Genomic DNA, 15,106 nt, shown 5'->3' with positions numbered 1-15,106 from the left:
AATGGTTGTAAATTGGCTACCTGCCCTCTCTCGCTTAAAAGTACATTTTGCATGTGGAAAATAACCACAAGCATCACATTTCATTGAATGAGTGCTCCTGTGCATGTTTTTTTTCCGTCCTGTAATGGCTAAGTTCAACATGGTCAAGTCGTTTGAAAACTGTCTAGCCTCAACCAATACTTTGTGTAGTTTCAAAATTATGATACATTCATTTTTCAAAACTTGTCCCAAAATAAGCATGAGACATTTTCATGATGCAAATGAGGTAAGGTTGTGCTCAGAGACTATGACAGGCCTGCTATATCCTGCAAAACTCTGTGAAATGAAATATGCTTGCAATTTTCGTGAGCAGCTAGCTCAGTACAATTAGGCACATTACCTGCGGAAACGTTTTTTTAACGCTCCCGAGAGGTCCTGGTTTCTTGTAATTTCTTCAAATCCCTTGCAGTCTAGATTGCAATCCGGTGCATTTTGATTTTGATATTGTATTCAAAATAAAAACAGCTGAAATTTTAAGGTTTTGATAATTATATGGGAATAAATAAAGGTAGAAGAGTGTAATGCAATGAGCAAATAACAAGCTCATTGTAGAGAGTAAACAAATATTCCTTTCCTGCAAATAAATTGGTAGCAGGAAGGTCATACGAAATTAGCAGTGAATGCACAATAAATATGATGCTACAATGCGCCGGCATTCTGTGAATATTCTTGCACAAAGAAAATCCTCATTATGAAAGACCGTCAAGAAAATGCAAATGTATACTTTGGATCAGCAGTCATACCTGCAGTATGCACTGTACCATCGGCAATATTTACAACCACAGAAAACTGCACATCATATCAAGCTTAGGCGGCCAAGGAGCGTGAGTTTTAAATTATAACTTGACTTATTCTATTACACTACACAACTATATCTACTTACAATGTTGTCTTCTCAACCGCTTTCAAGAAGACATTAACCATCTGTCTGATGGCGAACGCAAGTGGCTTGCTCTTGATGGGGGGCGCCAAGGCTGGGCATTGTGAAATTGCTGCTACCATCTGCATGACCTGCGAGAAACGACGCTCTAAGTACAAGATAAACAAATGCTATTAGAGCAAAAGACAAGATCATTGGCAATGAGCCTCGTTTTGGTTTGCACGAGAAAAGCCAAGAATATGGACTTTGTACTGCTTACTGAAAAAGCAAGCCTCCTTCGAGATGTTGCAGTCATGCATTAAGATTGTCACACAGCTGCATGCTTGTATGCTGCTGTCGCCAGTACGCCAGTATGCTTTGAAGTTTATTATTTCAAGTTAAATTGATTATTGTGTTTTCTTGCCAATTCTTGGCAAAGAGACCAGTAATGAAATAGCTCACTTACACACATACTCCCTTTTGAGAATTCACACACACGCACGCATGCATGGGCGCGCACACACACACACACACATGCTTCTACCACATGAGCAGCTTCCTGTGCTTGACACACATACATTCTTTTTATCCTGTGTCACTCCTACTGCTAAGGCATAAAAAATCCTTTGTGTTACCAACCCCAAACTCATCGACCTGCACCTCCAGCTTAAACACTTTCTCGAGAGCAAGGACAAGCCTTCTAGCTTCCCCAGTGCTCCAAACTGTAGTTACGAATTTCAATAGGGCTATAGGCGACAGCTCTCGAAGGGCATACAAATTACCCGGAGACCTTAAGCTTGTATATGATACCTCTAAAGCACAACACTTCAAATTTTCAAAATTCATTAAAGCTCCTGTAGACAATTGCTATATACGTAGAACGTCTCGAATAACCTGCCGCTAACAATTTCAGCGGTTGTCTGCATCAAAAGAAATGTGGGCTAATGGGAAATCCACGTCTTTAAGATCGGGATTATTGTAATGGCGAAACACACTACCAGATTTCTTAATCATTTATTTATGCTCTGGATGTAACGTTCCTTTCACAATAAAAAAAAAGGATATCGATTCATCAGGGCATGGGAGGAAAAAGGACGAAGCGTATACTTGGCACCTTCCCACTGGTCCTCTCGAGAAACGGCGCCTCATACAGCAGTTGTCTAGGGTGGCTTGAAACCAAACTCGGCTTTCAGGCGGGAACACTCGCTGCACCAAATCGGAAGAGTTTTATTGCGAGTAAAACTCTACCGGCCTCATGCAGTACATACGCACGCACACAAAACGCACCCACACGCACACACAGGTATACGCACTCTCAAAGCGCAGACACAAAAGCGCGCACGCGCACATTGATGAACACAAACAAGCACACATACATGCATGCAGGCAGACACGCTAACACGTGCACGCACACACAGCGACCCACAGACAACACACTCACAAAACACGTACGCACTAGACACGCGCAAACACGCCGGCCCATACAAACCGGCATGTACTGAACGCACGCGCGCGCACGCACACACACACACACAGCGAGCCGAGCGCACGCACGCACACACACACAAAGCGAGCTGAGCTGAGCGCACACACGCACGCACGCCCACACAAATCAAGCCGAGCGCGAGCACGCGCAGACGCACAGACAAAGCCAGCCGAAAAAATGCTGAAATGCGTCCGGCAAGCAGCAACAGCAGCACGCGACCGCATCAGGGAGAACCAATACCACGCCGGTTCCTTCGAAAGGTGGCTAAGCCAGTCCTTTTTCTACGCGACGCAAAAGTGGTCGACCACATTTGACTGAAGTGCGAACGACCGAATTATAAGCAGCCGCGCTGAACGCACAAGAGAATCACATCAATGAACGTTCAAGCGCTGAGAAACAAAGCGTAACTATGCAGGCGCACCACGCCCGATGTAGATTTGACAAACATTATTCACACGGGACGCGATCTAGGTAGTTAACTTGCCCTAGTAGGAGCGCAGCTGCTCTTGCTCTTACATTAGCGAATTATGAATTATGCTACGAGATCACAGTGAGATATTTCTAAAGCGAACAAAACAAATACCAAATAAAGGGGCACTTGCCTGAAAGTTTCCATCTTGCCAGTACTACCGACGGGGCACGTTGCAACTTCTCGTTTCAGCCTTCGTGGATCCATCTTCCAGTGCGTACGAACGCTTTGCTTTGAAGTGGGGCACGAGTAATACACAAAGCATGGGCCACGTCTTTTTCTATCCCTCGCGCAAAACTAATCACACGTTTAAAATTACTTCGCGCAGCGCGCGACGCGAACGCACGCGAAAACGAGCATGATGGCGCAGCTTCCGCCTTCCCGTCCTGCCGCGCGCCGAAGTGATAATACAGCGTCGGCCGTCACTTCCGGTCGCTTTTCATTGGGCATGGGGCGGCTGCGCAAATTGAACGTTTATTCTGACAGGTTTGCTTGCTCGCATGGCCGCCTGTTTGCTGCTGCTTCGTTGTGGTCTCTAACTAGAGCGGTGAGGCGGGTAGTTGCTACTACGTTTCGTGCCGGGCATTTTATAATGGGGGGGGGGGGGGGCGCAGTCTGTGCTGCATCACTGAGGGTACAGTACACAAATCGGGACCGTGAGCGAGACGATCGGCGCTCTTCTGCTGGTGCGATTAGTTTATTCGCTGCGTCCGAACGAAGCAACTTTGCGAGGTCACAGCGTAGTTTCAGCGATATCATGGCTCGATAAAGACGCTCACATCTTGGTCGTGCGACAGCGGCGCGTAAACATTCATGAGGAGACTGAAGACTGCGTTTGCAAGTGTATATGCTCTGGATGAGAAATTACAGCTATGACGACACCAGCCCTTAATATATAGGCTCAGCCTCACAAGCTGTATTTGAGGATGCACTTAGAAAGCAGATCAGTAGCTTAGTAAACCTCTGAATGAATTAGGCAAGGTACGTGGAAATTCGGGTTTGAGAACTTCCAACGTGATCTCGCCTCTATAAGTCTTCTTTATGGATTCACCATGCAAATTGTACGTTGATGCCATTGTACAGCAGAGGCTCGTCCAACAGCACGTCCCTGTTTGTTCAGCAATGTATCCAAACAGCTTCTTCCATTTCACCACTTTTTGTTGGGCTATTAAGGGCACCGAAATATTAGTGCAGAGTTGCGCAAGTTGCTCTCGTGTTTTCGCTCTGCTACTGCAGTTTTTCTAGAAGTGTTTAATTGCATTTTAATATTCCTGTGAGCACGAAAAATAATGATAATGGAATTGTAAGTGAAAGGGCGTTCTTTTTCTGGATGATACATCTTTGGAGTGGCCGTCATGCCAGTAACATCAGAATCCTTGAAGAAATATCGACAGTCACTTAGGAATGGGAAAACTTAATCGCTTCACGCATCTACACTTGCAATTGTCACGTGACCATGATACGTTAGTTCATACATTGTCACGTGTTCTTCACAATTCTACCTTAATCTCCCGTAATCCACCGTGCTATAGTTTGTACGAACCTTAATGCAATTTATTCCACCCTTATTCACATTATTTCACATTATTTACCCATAATTGCTCATACTTAACGTTGTTGTATTTACTACCTTCTGTATCACTACTCACGTCATACAAGACGGTGATGACTTCAAATTTTATTTATATATTATATACATTCAAGGCCTAGTAGGCACAACAGAAAGAAGTGGTGAAAATATGCAATAATTGCAATGCAGCGCAAAAATAGAAAATCAAACCATAAGATAATTTGAACGGCGACCTTGAATTAGTGGTGTCGCAAATTGAGACTATGGAGGCGGGAAGGCGGTTGCATTCAGTGGCTGTTCTTCGCAAAAAGGAATAATGGCACATCAATTTTGTATTGATGGTCGATGCGAGACGAGAACTTGGTGTGGTGAAAAGATTTTCTTTACGAGAAGGGTTAAATTAGCATATTCTATGAAAAAGACGGAGACGAAAGTATTTGCGACGTAACCAAAGGTCAGGTTCACCTAGTGTTCTTTTCATGGACGTGACGCTAGAATGAAGTGAATAATTTGAGAGAATAAAGCGGGCGGCGTGGTTCTGAATGCTTTCAAGGGAAATGACAAGATTGGCATGAGCAGGGTCCCGTATGGATTGTTGTTGCGGAGAACGCCACCTTTCCTACCTGAAAGGCCATGAAACACTTTCGCATTCAAAATGCAATACATACACACATTGCTCAATGCGTGGACGTGTACACGATACTCAGATTTATGCATCAATACGTTCAACACCCTTCAGGCGTCGATTTAACACCCTTCTTTGAGCAAAGTCACACCTTATGTGTGGTATCCACCCTTGTGATAGGGTGCTTTGGCCGAAAAGGGTGCTAGAAGGGTGTGGGCATGGGTGTAAATGCCGAAAGCACCCTTATAACACCCATAAGGGTGTAAAAATGTTTAGTGTGTACTACAGCGGATATTCAGCACCTGCTGGGGCTCGGCGGCCCAGTGACGGGAGACACTCGAGAAGAGATACTAAGAGCTACCAAGCTATGAACGGGTCGAACAGAATTTGATAGGCGTTTACTCATGGACAACAAATTATCTGAGCCATTACTACAATTTCTGCATGAAGAGCGTGTCCACGCATTCATTTAACTGCGCATCGAGGCCATATTTCAAGTTGCGCGTAAAAAGAACCACTGCACCGGAATATGATTGCTGTAGACAGCGACTAGTCCTGCAAATTGGTGTTCACCATTGCCCTTATGAGAGCTAACAGCAACAGTCTACTCAGTTCTGGCGATGCTAATGTTTCTATTTCTTTCTTTTTTTACAGGTAAACCGCTGACCCCCTGTGCACTCTCCGCGCTCCACACTTTTCCAGTAGCAGAATGCAGTCGCAGCTGGTCGCTCTTACCTTAGTAGTCATTTTCCTTGTGGGAACAGTGGTGGCTGTGCCCTACAACAACTATGGTGAGAACGCTTGGTATTCAGCAGACTTATTTCACAGATGATTTGACCGAAGCGTTGACATGGAAATTCGCTTGCAGCACCTGCTGTTTTTCAGCTATTTCTTTGGAGCACCTTCACATCTGTTCCTACTTTACTGAGTAGTATACAGGTGATAGCTTAAGTGTCATTCCATGAGAGAGATAATGTGTTGGAAGTACAGAGTGTTACATAAGGTTATTGAGTGCTAGTTATAAAAATTGGAGGACGCTTAAGCTTCGCCTTCAAGAGTGGGACGCGACAGCGTTCCCGTCGACCCGCCAAGGGGTATAAGACAATGCGCTACGGCACAGCAATCACTTACGATGCGCCCCGCATCGGACTTAGCGCCCACCTATCACGCGGTGAACGTCGAGCAACGCAGCGTTCGGCGCGACAACGAAACGTGCGCCTGAGCGAACGAAACGAACCAAAGAACTCGGTGTCTCGGAGGGAAAACGATCTGATCGGCACGGGCAGAGAGATAGATAGTAATCTAAACCGGAAGCACGGCGAAGCGTCGTCAGGGGAGAGGGAGTCCCGCGACGCGCCTGGCAGCGGTCCCAATGCGCGCGCGGCGCGCCTCCTGTCGGGGCAGCGCCGTACATTGAGAGGAGGGGGTCTTCTGTGTTTGCCGCAAGATGGCTCTGCGTGTGCGGAAAGCGCAAAAGAAATGCAGCGGAAACGCACTTCGCAACTCGTGTAATTGTGACTTCTGTACGTTACATGTTCATAATTACCGATATACACCGCAGTATAACTTTCCACGGCTGGTTTCGAAGGCAACACCGCATTCACTAGAGGCGCGTTTGCACCGCTTGGAAGCATCGAACTCGTGGCTGAGTGGTAGCGTCTCTGTCTCACACTCCGGAGACCCGGGTTCGATTCCCACTGGGCCAATCTTGGAAGTTGCTTTTTATTTATGAAGAGCCTGCCGTGATTTATCGCTCACGGTCAACGCCGCCGACGCCGACACCCGACGCCGACGACACCGGCTTTTCTGCGACACGAGCTCCTTAACGCTATCGCGTTAAAATTAGCCAACGAACTTCGAAGCGGACACATACATTTCGTGAGGCTTTGTGGACTAAATGCGCTTATTATATTTTATGATAATTGTATTTTATATTATATATTATATCATGTTAAGGTGGGCCTGCATCGAAGCCATAGTCGTACAGCAGCATTTTCGGTGCCGTCAGCCAAACAAGAGATAAAAATTTGACAAGAATCTCCTGCAATATGCCATAACACATCTTAGTGAAACGGTAAATGCAGTGTTGTGTGTGCAAATGACTGCTCAGACTAGTTAAGAGATGAACGTTTTAATAGAAGAAAAGCAGAGCCGTCATCCGAAGCAGTTTATTCTCTCGCCTGCTGCAGTGCATATAGGGAAGCATAAAACGAACACGGTGTTCAAAAAAATTAGGAAACTGATTCATTTTTTCATGGGGCTGAAATAAACAGATATTGTATTTACTGTTTCCTTTTTTTATGGTTGACAGATGACACCCTCTTAGATGAATACAAGCAGCGACTCGAGAACTATTTGATGTCTGCTGACAAGTAAGTGGTTTTGCTTCTTATATATGTTTAGAGGAAATAGGAATGTGCCACTGTCTCCGGACAGTGTGCAGGCGTTGACACGGTTTCGTTATGTGTTTTGGATAGGTGCTATTATCTTCAGTGGCTATATATAGTGTTACTTCAGATAATATAACATTCTTTATGCAATGTGAACGCCAAAACGCGCCAACCTCGGCAAAAAAACAATGCATCCGCATACTTCATGTAACACATATTTCTTATGTTCTTGAACATAATAGAGTTATTACAACATGGATTAAGCAAAATGTCCAGAAATGTCACTGTAGTTGCTGAACTAAGAAAGTATGACGATGAACGCTATCAAACTTCACTGGAACCGATGACGATATGAATGTCAAGAAGTTTGTCACACAGATATTTTGAAGAAAGGGGTTTGGTCATCTACGTTTAATACACATCGAGTAACTTGTCTATAACTTGGCTCGCGCAAATTACTAAGCAAACATTTCTGAATAAAAGCTCAGAGGCTGTAGCCAACAAGAGAATGGCATGAACCTTATTATATTAAGTTCATCAACGCATCAGACAAAATTGAAATGAGATGAAGCACCCCCTGCTCTTCCGGGTTTTCTGTGCTCGATAAACAAAATCGCTTCTTTGAGAACTTGGATGGCTAGCTCGTGGAAGTTAAAAAACAGTGCGGCCACGTGTCTGGCCTCAATCAACTTCCTTTGATCTCCCAAGTTACAAAAAAGACCAGCAAAAGAGAGCACAGAGCACTGCTGCTTCTCCAATTTCCGGAATGCTTCCAGACCAAAAATGCAATGCGCAAACCTCCTATTTCTGTAGCTTAGTAATACTTAGCTTATCGGGTTATCGGTGTTGAGCACTGTGTGGAAAATTTGTCCGCTACATGGTGATCAAAAGGAAGTTAAGAACTTTCTTTTCACGATGTTTAAAGGTTGAATGGAACAACGCTCCCGAAGTTGCTGGAAGTGGAAAGAGAAGGAAGAGAATGAAAGCAAACTGACAATCATGCCTTTTGTAGGCGAAATCTAATTTCGAAACTCCCCAAGGAACCGACGAAACTAAATCATTTTTGATAACAGGTGTGCTTCATTGTAAAGGAACATTATTATTTTTCAGCGCATAGGCGGTAACGTTTCGCTGGAAGAACAGTGAACAGTGTTTACTTTTTTGCGATTAATACATCAGCCTAAACTTATTGCTTTCAGGACAAATCAGTAGTTCAGCATAAGAGACAATGGAAACTTCCTCATCAGCCCTACTTCCTTCGATATGGTCCGCAAACCACTAGCTGCGGCTAAATAGCTGGACGAAAGTTTCATTAGATGTCATCGAAGTGCGTGCGCTAAAACACGTCAGAGGTACTCAATAGAATTTATACACCTGCTCATTCTTTACTGATTCTCTTGCACGCCGAAGAATGTCTCAAAACCTGTAGCATTTTTTTTTTGCCTGCAGGGAATTTATGTAAGCACATTGTATTTTGCAGATATGAAATGCAGTTTGTACATTGCAGAGGGCGAAGATGTTACTGTGGCCGCAGATAATGGTGACAGCGTTTGAAGTGAAGTGGACATGAAGGCTTTCGCCAATATCGGTGGAATTTTTTGTTAAATAATATCTGCGCAACGAATTCTGTAACGAAACACCGGCAACAGCAATAACCTAAGTAATGTATGGGAAGAAAGGCGCATCACGCTACAGGGACACATGGATGATTCATGGGCGAATTAGGAACATATTTTACAAAGAATTAATGAACCTCACTAGGATTTATGACCAGCGCCCCTCCGCAACCAACACTCGCGCCACCGTTCCATTGCGATCGCGATCACTTACCATTTAAAAGATGTGCTTTCCGCGGCTCTTTTTGCAAGGGGTTGGCTTCGTCATATTGAAATACGATAATGGCATTAACAACATGTTTATTACTGTTTTTTGTGCCACTGTAAGGGGCAGTGATTTCGATTAATAGTGGATCACACTGGGGTGCCATGAAATGCCGCAAAGACACTTCTGATTAGACGCTGCAGATGCTTGCCTGGCCATATCCTCAGCACGCAAGTCCAGGTGATACGGTTGATTCACTAACAGAACTAGCACATACGAAAGCAACACACAGAAGGCGAAGAACCACAAGCACGGGATGGCAATACACAAAGCTACAGCTAATGAGCAGAGGCCGACAAGATTCTTCTGCCACAATGGCCACATCCACTTTAAAGCAAAACGGCAGCGAATAGTTTCTCGAAGAGCGTCATTTCTTTCCGCAGGCGCAGCTGTATCCGACGGGGTGCAACCTGCGATGGTCGGCCCAACGACTGCTGCAACCAGTCGGCTTGCCGCTGCAACCTCTGGGGCACCAACTGTCGTTGCCAGAGGGCCGGCCTCTTCCAGTCGCTGGGCAAGAAGTGAGCAGGCCAACACGGCTAACAGCGGTCCACGTCGGTCCGGCGAAAAACAACAACAACGCCGTCGTCTCTGTGCTCCGGTGTGGATGTAAAAAAAAGAGCTTTGTGTTGTCTTCACAAATGTCGTTCACTGTCGTACATTGTTGAGTGCACGCAAGTGGCAGTCTAGTTTGTGTACCGGACGAACAAACTCTGTGGGGTTGGAAGTGGGACAAGCCAAAATGCGGGCATAGTCTTCGTTTGTTGCTGTTTTCCTTGATTTAGTTTCCTCTCTCCGGTGGCCAAGCAGAGCGTCAGCGTTTGATGCTAGTAATGACAAGTAACGCTTCGCTCTATTGACTGAGATTCGGTCGATGAGGCCCTTGGTAACATAGCAGTTCATATATTTTCTTTATCGTACAGGCAAACTGCTGTTTATTGGGAAAATAACACATTGTTCTGCATGTTTGTAGAACCACTGGCACAGTGTCATGGCGCCGAGATACGTGTGTGCTGCTCTAGACGCAGAAGGTTTGAAACATTCTCGTTCATGCCTAGGCTTGATACAAGACCGAAAAAATGGGCATTGTATGAATAAAACATGGCGTATTATCTTTGTTGTTTAGCATGCTTAAAGTGACAGGCGGTATACTTTCTGTGTGTATCATCTATATCGTAAGCATTCTTTTCACATCTGTTTGAGAAACTATGTAGATGTTATGGATGTCACTCAGAGATGTGAACCCAGAGTTTATTGTTGGCTTTACTACCTAACAACGTTGTTGTCAGTTAGTGATTCACTGTGATCTTAATGTCGTTGATTGTTGCTCGTTAGAAAGAATTGGTATCCTTACGCTTATGTGACTGTTGAACGACAGCAGCTTTGCATCCTTTTTCCGTAAATTGTTGGTATATCTTCGGATCGTCGTTGCTCGCATTTAAACTGTACGAATTAACTGTTACTTCGCTAGGATGCGTAACACGTACTGTAAGTATTTTCTGAATGATCATCACACCGCTCTTATTATTCGAGGAGAAATTGAAGAAAAGGGGGTCCCCTCCGTAGTGGTATGTCCTTAACACTCTTCGATACCAATCTTACTGTGACTAAAAGTCGTACGAAATATGAAAATCATCGAACACTTTGGCGGAATATGCTTCTGCGGAATGACATCTCGGAAGCTCCATGGACGTCGCTTTGCTGAACCGTACATTTACGAGACCATGGCGACAACCTCGAACCATGCCATAAATTTTTTCCGACATAGCAGTTTTTCCCTACTTGGTGTTTGCACCTACGTCTGTCAAAATATGTAGAAGTGCTTCAGCAAGATCCCGCGTTTCCTGCATGTATGTAACCCCCGCACACTGACATGCACTTTGCCGGCATTGTTACACTGGTGTATAGAAAAACCCGAGTGTATCTTTTTCCTTGAAACATGTCGTCAAAGAACCAATGACAAAGCCATGTAGCTATTTGGCGTCGCCCTTTCAATGCAATTCGCAGCACAGCATCAGAATGTATGCCGGTTTGCAAAGAAATTGTATAGTTCTCCTCCGTGACCTAACTTTTGCACAATTTCACCGTCCCTCCTACAAAGAGAATCAGTTTGAACATTATCTACGCATAGAAACAGAAATAATTCTCTGTTCACTTATTGAATGCCAAAAAAAGAAGACACGGGATTTGAGAAGAGAATTACGTCTACTTTGGCTGACAGTGAAAGTTTCTCACATATAGGTTGTTCGTGCAATAGGGCTTCCTGGGCCACGACCTTTTGTGGCTCCCTTAGAGGAAAGAAAAATAGAGGTGACAAACAACTCCCCGGGGATCGAGAAGCTTGAACCATGCTTCGAAAAGAGACGACTTAACCAAAGGCTCTGGACCTGAATGTGTGACACTTGGATGTACCTCTATCCCATTCCTCAGCACGTATTGTCGTTTCCATCCTCTATGCGTGATCCACAAGAGCGCCGTGCTGTTAAACCATGCTGCATGCGCTGCTAGTGGGCCCCCAAACAGACACAATAGTGTTCCTATTGTCTATGTTTCTTTTCTCTTTGTCGATCTCATTTTTGTAGTCATGAGTTGTGCGTGAATAAAGTGGGCATATATTTTCGAGTCCTTTATGTGGCGCGAAGACCGATGATTTCACAGGTGCCTCAAGACGGCCGTTCATGCAACAAAACAGGCTGTACGCTGTGGCTTTTGCATAAGATCGGGTATGAAGTGGACAAGTGATTGAAAATCCCCAGTCGCTTCGCATGACTGTTAACTTCAACAGAACAGATTTCACTCTGCCTACAATGCATGCTTCTCAACAAATGTACCGAGAGGTCCTAGTGTGGCCCAATTTTTAAACACTTTTACTGAAGCTTTAAGTGCATTTAGACGTTCAGTTGAGCTCGACGCGTCATTGAAGTGACAGGCAAAGCATAGAGTATATTGTAGAACTGTTCAAATGTTGTCGAACACGGGATGTCGCTGCAGCCGACATTTTGACAAGGGAAATTGTATTCTGCGTGGCGAAGGAAACTTTCCTCCTGGAAACACTGGCTCCAGCAACATTCCTTGTTTCACCACTACTGATCAGTTCTAGCCTTCTTCCTGTGCACTTCCCATTTAGTAGTTTAACTGTGAGGAGTGAAACGAACGCTGATAGGAGGACCAATATTCGGACAAGTTTGCGCCTGTTCACCGCTGCAACAGCGCTAATAGGACAAGGACCAAGAGAATGTAGGTGAGTGGTTTGGAAGAGAAGGATCAGGAGGTGGCTCATTTGCTATACTTTTCATAGGAAGCGTGTTGTACCTTCGAAGCTTTCCGGTGCCTGATTTGACCGTTGTTCTTCGACAGCCATTGCTTGTGCATGCTGAAGAAACCTAACTACGTGCCACTTATGCATATGGCGTTAGCCTTTGCTACAACATACTTGCTTATATTTGCGCGCGAGAAATACTAATGAAGCACCCTGGCGCGTACACATTCATAGGACTGCATAGTCTAACAATCGGCTGCTTATTATTTGAGAAACTTGTGAGTATATATGTAACCGCACCGCATTCACAACACGTGCTTTCGATTTCATAAGCTTCATAAACAGTTCATACTTTCCACATTGCGTCTTGTGCTTGTGTACGCTTCAATCTGGTTTCTTTCTTAATTCTTGCCCACAAATCTATTTACGCTTAGCCAACCCGCCCACTGTCTAATTTCCGCATTATACTTTTTTGATAATCCAAAAGCAAAAAAAAAGAATAAGAAAGAGAATAAGCTGCTGCTATTACCCCTCCCCTTCTTGGCCCTTGTTCTAGTCGTGCTGTTGAAGTCATAGCACATATGTCTACCGCACCCACGTAACATATCCAATTTCACGGCTTCGAGTCAATCAACGAGCTCTGAAATGTGTATCGCTAGTATTCGTCTATCGAATATATAGATACTGCCACTTTGCTTTGAGTTACCTAAAGCGTAACTTATGCTGAAGCTTTCCACAGTGACTTCAACACCAAAACACGCAGCCTACGGAATGTGGTGAAAGCGATATGGGTGTGGCAATAGAGGAAGGAAAGAACTAGGCGGGAGCATTACGCAACACGTTTTAAGCCTAACGTAGTGACCCAAGACGTCAACGCCATGTCACAGCGCGCGATAGGTTTTAGTGCACCTGCTCTGCATACCTAGCCACGGCCAGTGAGCCGAGCAACTCCGAATTGAATAAAGACTACCGGGTACCAAACATTCTAGGCCAGTACGCTGAACCTCAGAGGACATATGTTTGGCCGGTATTGTAAGAAAAAAATTGAAAGAAATGGCATGGCAGTGCGTTTGCTTTAGAAAGCTGGCAGCGTGACGCATTACTCCGTCTACACCTTATTTCCTTCCTCTATGTGTTTGGTACACTGATGCAACGCACATTCGCCGTGACGCCTTCGATAACTTATCTCTAGACAGCCTCAGCCGTGGCCTCGTGTTCGGGTGGCCACCTCGGCTGCGGAGGACATGGGTTCCAAACAACTCCACCGCCGGTCACCCATTGGTTATCCAACAGGGCACAGGCGTCCCCCGGTTCAACACACGGCTTTCCTCCCGGATGAACTGTGTTTCGAAAGGAGCCCTCACACCGTTCGCGTGCCATGGATGTCTAACATTAGAAGTTATCGAAGCACGAATGCTCCTCATAACGAGGCTTGTTTGCACTGGAGAATAGAAGCATACCATTCATGAGCTCGTGCTCGGCAAAATTCTGTTGAAGCCACAGAGGAGTGATGAAGCATCCAAGTAGTTTAGAAGGTCAATCTAAGTTAAGGTTAAAAATCACAGTTGCTCAAAATTGATCTGAAGTTCCTCGATACTGCATGCTTCATCATGAGACTGCGGCTGCCCTGCCTAAATCTCCTGAATTTAGATTTCTTGAACTTGTAATGTCTTCTCCTTTGCTTCACATGTTTATTGTCTGGTGTCGGAGACGCTCAAGTAAAACATTCGTGCACCTCCACAACGAACTATTTTACAAAGAGATGAGCTGTATAAGGAAGGAATAACTATGTGCATGTTTTATTGCGAGCTCTATGGTGTGAGTCTTTTACAACGAAGTGACCAGTACAGTGAATGATTTTGGAGGCCCCAAGCAATTCGTTAGAAAGGCGTTCGACTGTAAATGAAAGTGTCGCAGAACCTTCTGGCCGGTGCAAGGTGCCTTTCAAATAACAACTTTGCCGCCTCACTTATCTTGCTCTTTTCACACGGATGCCCATGACTGCTCGCCCGAAAAGACTGCTGTGGCAGCATAGGACGCATAGCGATGTGCATAACACCATCAACACCAGAGCGAATCACCGCATACTCAAGGGACAGGGATGACGCTTCGCTATATCCTACTACAGCTTTCAAGATACATGTAGTGCACAGGACAGAGGCAGCACGTACATTAGCCCTAGCAACAGCAGATGGCATGTAAGCCGTTGCCGCCCTACAAAAGCCGAAGGCACAAATTATCACGAAGAAGAGAAATGCCATCAGGACAATTAAAATATTAGAATCAATAATTCTAAAATTGCTTTGACCAATTCTATACCTTAGCGTAGATGATGTCATGCAGAAGTTTGATTCCCGTAGTTGATTATGCCACTTCCTCAAAACAAATATAAAGGTGTCGTGTGATTTAATTTTATAAGTTTATTTTTGACTTCGAAGTTTGATTACATGTCTTTCATACAGTGTGCGTACTGCAGATGCAAAACTTAAAGCTGGTTTGTTCGTTCTCGCTGCTTGCTCTGATAACAC

At 44.8% G+C, this 15,106-nt stretch overlaps 1 protein-coding gene across 2 annotated transcripts in view; it reads left to right on the top strand.

Annotated features, from left to right (window-relative positions):
• Positions 1–11,949, top strand: part of LOC139050547 (U8-agatoxin-Ao1a-like) — a 140,142-nt gene extending 128,193 nt beyond the window's left edge. For both annotated transcript variants that reach the window (XM_070527064.1, XM_070527065.1), the window contains exons 2-4: positions 5,703–5,839; positions 7,360–7,420; positions 9,703–11,949. In XM_070527064.1, the coding sequence (XP_070383165.1) occupies positions 5,758–5,839; positions 7,360–7,420; positions 9,703–9,844 (285 nt within the window). In that variant the 5' untranslated portion in view covers positions 5,703–5,757 and the 3' untranslated portion in view covers positions 9,845–11,949. The remainder of the gene's footprint in view (positions 1–5,702; positions 5,840–7,359; positions 7,421–9,702) is intronic.
• The last annotated feature ends 3,157 nt before the right edge of the window (positions 11,950–15,106 follow it).

The sequence above is a fragment of the Dermacentor albipictus genome, chromosome 10 (genome assembly GCF_038994185.2).
Source record: "Dermacentor albipictus isolate Rhodes 1998 colony chromosome 10, USDA_Dalb.pri_finalv2, whole genome shotgun sequence".
NCBI classification, from domain to species: domain Eukaryota; kingdom Metazoa; phylum Arthropoda; class Arachnida; order Ixodida; family Ixodidae; genus Dermacentor; species Dermacentor albipictus.
Note: the sequence above shows the minus strand (reverse complement) of the source record. Positions and strands in the feature narration are given on the sequence as shown.